Consider the following 8644-nt stretch of genomic DNA (forward strand, 5'->3'; position numbering starts at 1 on the left):
GGGGGGGTGTACCCCTACCTCCGTGTCACCAGTAGCTTTATAAAATCATCTCCATGCCTTAGACGAAAACATTGAAAACTGAAAGAAGTAGATAGCGACTTCACTTCAGTCATTGCATCTTCTGTGCGTGCGAACGTTACTTGAAAAACCTTCGCTGCTTTGCAATACAGCTCATGCCTCTTGAACAATGTATCTACCTAAAGTCAGAAACATAACTTGATCATGAATAGGATCTAAAAATGTTTCATTTTATTGGTGGCACCATGACCGACGGTATTGAATTTTCTGTCATCAGAGGTTACTGTGTCGACCTTGGCCGCCAGCCTTTTCTTGTTAAAAAAAAAACAAACAAACAAAAAAAAATATTCTGAATGTAACTTAGCTTGCTTTTGATGAAACAATTTAAATTCCTTCTGAATCAAAAGCATGCATGACGGTATTTAGCAAAGGTCGACATCCAACGGCGGTCTATACATTTCTTATTGTTTATTTGTTGGTTAAATTAAAGTGCAAAAACTTGTACAAATCACTTTGAAGAGAAATATGCTTCTCATCTCTATCACAGCTGAAAGGGATTCGCAAACCCATCTCTGATGCAAGCTATGTTAGATTTATTAGTTTGACTAAACTAAGACGCGCATAACGTGGCCAGTTGTTTGTTTTGTTTTGCATTTGATACATGTACAACATTGCAGAGCTTTGCACTGATTGCATTGTCAAATTACTGCTCTTCACCGGAAGAGCATCCTCTCCACTATCCTTGGATTATATCTCTGGATGTAAAAAAACACACTACTCCTTTGAACTCCCGGAAATGTTTCCTGTAAGATAGAGCATGAATGACACAAAGTTGTTTTGAAAACTTCATAACTTTCCTTGGCATGATAAGCGTTTATTTTATTCGTGTGCATGTTCGCCAAACCCAGAAGACAGCTGAGGGGTTAAAACTGCCCATTCAGACTTGCCACGCGCTCGGAATTCGTCTCGAGAGGGTATTGTTGAATCAGGACCTTTGATCATCGAAACCCACAGGATTTTGCGTCAAGAAACTCGATCCGCAAAAATCCAAAGCCGATTTAAAGCACTGAAGTACACCTTGGTAATCTTAAGTTCACTTTCTCAGTGTCCGAGTATTCAAGTGTACAGCTGAAACGTTCTCTCTTCAACACAGGTTGTGCCGAATTACATGTCCGAACATGGGTAAGACAACAATCTTACAATATTTTAATCCCTGTCTAGCCCTTTTGCTTTTCTTATATAGCTAAGAGTTCAGGGGCTTTACATAATGCTCGAGAATATAAAGGCCTTCGTAATTTCTTGTAGTGTGGGTTCAAAATGCCGGGGTCACCACGCATATTTGGAACTCAGATTTTTAACTGATTCACGAAGTTTTCGATTCAAGAAGTTTCAAGGACGTGCTGTTTAAACTTAGTGGATGACCGATTTAGATAAATCTCTATTCAGCGGATAACATTCATCATCTGAATAAGCGAAGGTGTTGTTAAATTTTATCCGCTGGTTAGGCCCGATATATCCATTGACTCCGTTGCATAGACTGATTAAGCTGCTGTTTGCCTGCCCTCAGAACTAATATTGAAGCCATTATTTGTATGGTGAATTATCCAATAGCTTGAACAGTGGACTTTTTAACTGTCCTCAACAAATTTATTGCCAAAAAACCTCCAAGTGCCAATTCAACCAAATAACATAATCTCCCAAAAATATTGTTTTATTTTGTTGCACAATTTTGGAAAGGAAACTTTATTTGCTCAAAATGATTATCCTGAATCTTTCGTGAATGATACGAGGTTGCACAGACACGCGTGTGCTTCTCGCTTTAATGAGCGGTTTCTCAATTGTAGAAGACAAAGACAAAGAGGGCAAAAAGGAGGGGGAGGAGAAGCCCAGAGAACTGAAAATCTGTGCTCATTGTGAGAAAAAGATCGAAGGGAAGTTTTTGCTGCGAGCTTTGGACCAATTTTGGCATGAAGAGTGTCTGAAATGTTCCTACTGCAACACACAGCTGGCTGACTTGAGCTTCAAGTTTTACCACAAAGGAGATTTAATACTTTGTAAACGAGACTACATCAGGTGAGTCTTTTGTTGTTTTTATAAAGGTAAAAATCTGACCTTGATTTTAATTTGACAAGGTAAGGCAAAAACATATCAAGCTTGACGTAAAACGACACTGTGACATTTCCCGTACAGCTTTAGGGACAGACCAGCCATGCAGATATTCAAGCTGTCGGGTGTCTGGCACAGACATGCTGAAATACCTGCAAAACCAGTGACAAACAAACGGACTAATTCAGCTAGCCAACTGATTTATAAATGAAAGACTAACATTCTATGAAATAAATCAAATCCTGTAAAAGCAAATAACATTTTAGACCCCTTTTTATTCTTGATTTCAATTTCAGTAATGTTTTTTCTCTTTTCTTTGTGATATTATTTATTCATAGTGTTTATGTCCATAATAAACTCACCACGGTTAAATACAATATAAAGATTTTGGGGCTTAGACTGGAATCTCAATTCCGTGCGGCTGGGCCTGAACTTGTTGAGGAATATATTTCATTTTAATAAGATTAAAGGTTTTTCAAACTCAAACAACTTTCAGAGCCCTGCATACCTTGTTAACATGAATAAATGAAATTTATGTTTATCCGACCAGAAATGCTTTTAAACCAGACACTATTGTCTACCTGCATCATTATACAATCCCAACTCTACTTTTATAAGAGAAAGCCTGTTTTCTAGGAGTAAATTCCACCGAGTTAAATCTTTAGTAGCTACCTAAGGTAATAGGTTTTGTTAATATTTCTGGAAAAAATCAAGAATTGTTAGACAATCCCTGATAGCAGCTCTTGAATAATTTATTTTTTTTAGCTCGCTAAGCTTCGACGAATTATAAGAAACAGATTTCACGTGGGAGGACGTTGTAGCTTAAGACTCAAGATCACGAAATCTGCCTGCACAGTATGTCGATATAGCAGTTTCCTTGCATCCTTTAAAATTAAGGTTTCTCGGTTTAGAATGGAGAAAACAAACATTTTGAGTCTTTTGTTTTAATGTTTTAGAAAAATTTAAACGTCGGAGAAAACTTGTCAAGTCTTCTCTGAAGATTAAGCCTAGATAAAATGCAAAGATTTCAAGCTTATCCTTTCCGGTAAAGCTGCATGAGATAGTTGTGAATTATAATCAATTTAAAATCGATTTTATAACCGAACTTCTCACAACATAATGAATGTTCTATAGCAACGAACAGTTGTGTTCGGACCCCTTGAAATGTGTTGCAAGCGTCCTCGGCAATAAACGCGCTGTTTTGACTATTAGAGCATTTAACCAAACTATTTGAATACGTTTTATTTGTTTCCTTTGTAAACTTGTCTGGAGTGAAACTCACCTTATTCAGACCGGGCAACTAGAAAACAGACTCTAAAAGGAATAATATGTAATTTCGTGTTCGTATCGAAACATACTTTGGTCTGCGGTAGTGCTTTATTTACAACTTTTACCATGATGGCTTGTCTATGAAGCATATGCTGTTATTTGTATGGTGACTAGATCAAGATATTTTGGTTCAAGTTGATATTAGCGTTCTGAAATGCTTTGTCGCGGAATGGTATTTTAACCTTGCCTCAATTTCATTTGTCTTGACTTTTATACTGGCGCATAGTTATTTGGTAAACAATAATTTAAAGCTTCGAACAAATGAGATGCGTTTCATTTATTACCTCTTGGCTATAGATTTTATGATGTTTCGGTAAGGCCCTGTATTCTTTTAGGCCTCATCTAATATTGCTCACCAAGTTATATTCTTTACTTATTCAGTATTATTAATTGTTTACTATCTATTAGCAGCATAGGAGAAGTAAACTGTGAACTTAATAAAAAGATACTTACTGGGTCAAGCCTGCAGCGAAATACTTTTATTTTTTGCGTGAAAGAAAACGCAATTCGTTTTCTTTAAGTTTTCTCGTGGAAAGCTATGGGTCAGTCACTAACATATACTAAATTTTGAACACTTGGTCGTAGGAGGTTCGAGGGACGAAACAACGTCAGAAAGTGTTTTTAACAATACATTCATGTCTTAGTCGTACGTGACTTTTGTTGATAGGTTTGGCAGAAAAGTTTATGAAAATCTTTCAAACGTAACTGTACTCTTTTGAGCTTTCACGATCCGATGCGGTGGTAACTTTCCTCATATTTGATAACAAAAATAAATAATAATGGCAGTTACGATTTTCGAATGGCACTGACTGTAAAATGTAGCATGAGTGACGCTTAATAATACACACTGAACATGCGGTGACACAGCTGCCATTAGTGTTATTCCAGCTGTAAGCTTACTCCTGTGGGATATTCCCAAAACTTCTTCTCTCCATAAGCGAAGCTACACAGGACGCTATGATGAAATAACCTTGGAAATATTATACCACGGCTTCTAGTACCGGTAGCCTTTTTAAAGTGTAACGAAAGTTAAACAAAGTTTGAAGTCAAACAGTGCTACAGTAGTGTTATTATCCTCAAAGTCGTTTTGTAACAAAATCTTAATGTTCGACAGTCCCCCTTGCGTGACTAAAACCTTGGCCTTGAATATAACGCTATCAATTTCTGTAGTGGTCAAGTGAGGTTTTTTGTTATACTTTCTTGGGTCAATAGCATGGGAACAGCAAATGCCACGTACGTGTTTCAATTTTCGGATCTTAATACAGGAGATAATTGTCTTGTACAGTTGTACCGCATGGCCAAATTTGGCTAGTACCTTACTTAAAATCGTAATTAGCCATGGACGCTGTGATTACTGTGTCGATGTTCTGTGATATCAAGTCACTGGCCTGATGTAGCGGAAATTACGGATGGCCAAACCATCCTACCTTTTTGGTACGGTTCAGCGGCATATCTGGTTCATTTGGTCTCACCATGGGTATTTTGGCTGAACCTTGCACATGTTGCCAAAATGCGAACCATGGCTCGACCAAACTCACTTGATATACCACCGATATACACCAAAGAGCTACGAGTAGCTAGGTACAATCACCACCACAAAACGACAACAACAAAAAAATACTTCCTGCATTCTGCGAAGAATATCCGTTTACCTTTATCAGTTTTACTAAATTTCTTCTGTTTTCAGGTTATTTGGTGCCACGGGAATTTGCTCCCGATGCTTGAAAACAATACCGCCGCTGGAAATGGTCATGCGGGCTCGTGAACATGTGTATCATCTCGACTGCTTCGCTTGTCAAGTCTGTCGCTACAGATTCTGCGTGGGTGACAGGTTTTATCTTCACTACAATGCAGTTCGATGTCAAGACCACTACTGCGTGGACAGGGGCTACTTTTTTCAAACGCCTTTCTTCGTGTAGACTACCTTTACTGCCGTAAATCCTGGAATTAGCGCCTGGGCGCTTAATTCAAATTTAGGAGGAGACGGGGGACGCTTATTCGAGGGGAGGGGGGGGGGCCCTTATTTAATTTTTATCAAATCGTAGCCTGACATGATCATTTTTTTAATACATCATATCATCTGCGCGTAAACAACAACTGCAGCTGTTTATCGACATAAAAAGCTGATCCTAAAATTTAAATCGCTGCACCGTTACTGCTGGTAATTTTTTTCTAAACTGAGCGTGTTTACAAACTGAAACAAGAAATTGTAGGATGCAACTTAGAGGAAAAGAAATATGTTTCTTGTATTGTAAAGATGTAAATTACTAATGACTGTATAAAAAGGATGGATGAGAGTGATTAAACACGACCAAAACAACACATCCTTTGTTGTCTAATTACTCGTCCACAAAATGGGGGGAGGGGAGGGGAGGAGGCGCTTATTAGAGAGGGGGCGCTTATTTTAAATTTTGGCTGATAGGAGGGGCGCTTATTCGAAGGGGGCATTTATTCGAGGGCGGGGGGGGGCGCTAATTCGAGGACTTACGATATTTTATTTTCAGCTGAAATATGGATCTAAAATTATCTTCAAGCGTTTATAGTGACTAAAAACACTTCATCTATCTTCTTGCTTTTTTTCGCCTGGGCTAAGCTAGCAGTAGAAACGCTTTTAAAGAGCAGGATCCAAACCTGGTTACCCGTAGAATCCCTAAATGCCATCCCTTGCCTCTGCCATGACCCTCCCCCCCTTTTTAAGCTAACAACCAATATGGGAAAACTTTGAGACAAACGAGAGAAAATTGAACATGAAACTTCACGAAAATAAGAATTAACAATGGACTTCATAAATATAAAGAAAAATGTAAAAGGTTTCTCACAATCGTAGAAGTGCTCGATGCAAATACATGCAGAGCGGAATACTATAATTAAAGATAGAGACCGTACGGACAGTTACTCGAGTTTCACGCACGAAGCGATCATCAGTCTGATGATCGCTTCGTGCGTGAAACTCGAGGACTTAATAAATATACATATTCACGTAGGGGCCAAACCACCCCCCAAATGTTTCGTTAGTTCTTGGGTATTTCACATTATTTCGCATTGCTTAAAAAGTATTGACTCATTCTACACCAAACTTGGCAGATGAGCAGGAGCCCTATTGCCAATTATATTTACCGGAAAAATATCAGTAAATGTCAAAGTTGTGACGTCACAGTGATGACGTCATGTTTTTTGCCACTTTTGAAGTTTTTAATATGCACATTTTTTACAATGTGTTCGAAAGACCACATCAAGGGGAGTTGAAACCTGAAAAATTTTTGTCCATATCACAAAAATAAATGAAATATGGCATTTTTAAGTATGAAAAATAACTCTGCAAAATATGGGGTCCCCCCCTTGAGAAAAATCCCCAGATTGGAGCCATAATTTTGTTCCAGCAAATGCAGCTATGTTGCACATGTGATGTGCCAGATGTCTGAAGCAAAAATAAAGAAGAAAATCGGAATAAAAAATTATCCCTCTAGTGTTATTGCGTTAAAATTAGTTTTGTTACGTCATAACCTGTGACGTCACCCGTTTTTTTACTGTTAATACTATCCTAACAAAGCCGAAAATCAAATTTCTAAAACCATACGATTTTTGACAACATCAAGCTTTCTATTTTTCTAGATTATTAGCCTTCCTAGAATAAAACTGAAAAAAATAAACCAGAGAGACTGAATTAAGAAGGACAGTATGGTTAAGCAAATTCCGGGGGAGACAACAAAAAAATATTCAATTTACCATATCTCAAAAAATAATCATCATAGCAAAAAACGGTTTCCGGCATTTTATTCCTCAAGTCAAGGCCTTTCCAGTGACATAATCTTTACTCAGATTTTTAAAAAAATTATAGCACGTTTCGGTGACGTCATTAATTATGACGTCATAATCTGACACTTTGTCACAACTTCCAAATTAAAATAAACTGGAGAACAAAGAAAGGTCATCTGCCAAACTTGGTTCAGAAATATATAAACCAAGCAAATATAGCCTTCATGAAACATTAGGGGGGTGGTTTGGCCCCTACGTGACTTTTTTTTACGAGATACAAGGCTTATCAAAAGTCAGTTATTTTTTCAAGCTTTTTAGTCCAGACCTTTTCGGCGTGTCTTTAAGTATGGCACATGAGGATGAACAAATCGTGTGATATCATTCATTGTATGTTTGAAGGTTTAAATGAATTTTTTTAACATGAAGGAGCTCGAGAGGGATAGACATCTAGTCTGGCCAAACGGTGCATGATTTTCAATGATAGTTGAATGATTTTCCCCGAATTTTAACCGACTATCATCAACTATCATAGCCTATCATGCGCCGTTTGACCAAGGATTATAAACTATACAAAAAGTGAGGTATAGTATATATTTACTGTTTAAAATATTTTATTTACTTAACAAAGATTACAAAAGAAATACACACCTGAATAAAATATTGTATTCATTGGCTATTAAGTTAAGTATAACAATTAGCTTAGAATTTAATGACAAATTAAAAAAAAATAGCGCATGCGTATTTTAGGCGCCGTATTTTTCTAAGTCTTCTGGCGGGAAATTAAGAATTTTCTAACAGATATTAACAAAAAGTATTAAACAAAAAATGTCCCATGCGTTTTTTTCCAAGTCTTTTGGCAGGAAAAATGGAATATTTAAACTACAATGGAAGGTAAAGTAGTTGAGACAGTTGACTGAATCGAGTGCTAATTGCAATATTTCACTTATTCCATTTCAAATCCGGTTTACATCGAGAGCCACCTTCTCTCCCCTTTTCAATGTTGTACAGGAAATAGTATTTTCCTGCGTTTTACAGCGGAATTAGCAGGAAAATATGCTCTCATCGATATCTATGTTTGTATATGCGTTGGTTTGTGGCGTATTTTGGCGGGTGTATAAATATCAGGCGTGAAAGACAAGGTCTTTCATCTCGGTCTCGCTTTCCTGCGTTCGTGTTTTCGTAATTAATGAGAAAGAAGAGCTGATTGAAATTTTGGAGAAGTCGCAAGAAAATATTTTGAATTACGTCGATTCCAAATAACAAGATCTCAAGAGAAGCATTTCTGAAGACCAGGAAGACTACACGTAGGGGCCAAACCACCCCCCAAATGTTTCTTCAGTTCTTGGGTATTTCACATTATTTCGCATTACTTAAAAAGTATTGACTCTTTCTACACCAAACGTGGCAGATGAGCAGGAGACCTATTGCCAATTAT

At 37.4% G+C, this 8644-nt stretch overlaps 1 protein-coding gene across 2 annotated transcripts; it reads left to right on the top strand.

Moving 5' to 3' along the window:
- Window positions 1–1103: 1103 nt before the first annotated feature.
- LOC145496810 (LIM domain only protein 3-like) lies at window positions 1104–6533 on the top strand. Of its 2 annotated transcripts, XM_081476559.1 has the most exons (3): window positions 1104–1200; window positions 1863–2091; window positions 5141–6533. In XM_081476559.1, exons 1-3 carry the CDS (start codon window positions 1197–1199, stop codon window positions 5370–5372), a joined length of 465 nt encoding a protein of 154 aa, XP_081332685.1. In that variant the 5' UTR covers window positions 1104–1196; the 3' UTR covers window positions 5373–6533. The 2 variants fall into 2 exon arrangements, with proteins under 2 accessions (XP_081332685.1, XP_081332684.1); XM_081476558.1 differs by lacking the exon at window positions 1104–1200 and having other exon boundaries at window positions 1841–2091.
- Window positions 6534–8644: the final 2111 nt, after the last annotated feature.

The sequence above is a fragment of the Orbicella franksi genome, chromosome 9 (assembly GCF_964199315.1).
Source record: "Orbicella franksi chromosome 9, jaOrbFran1.1, whole genome shotgun sequence".
NCBI classification, from domain to species: Eukaryota; Metazoa; Cnidaria; class Anthozoa; order Scleractinia; family Merulinidae; genus Orbicella; species Orbicella franksi.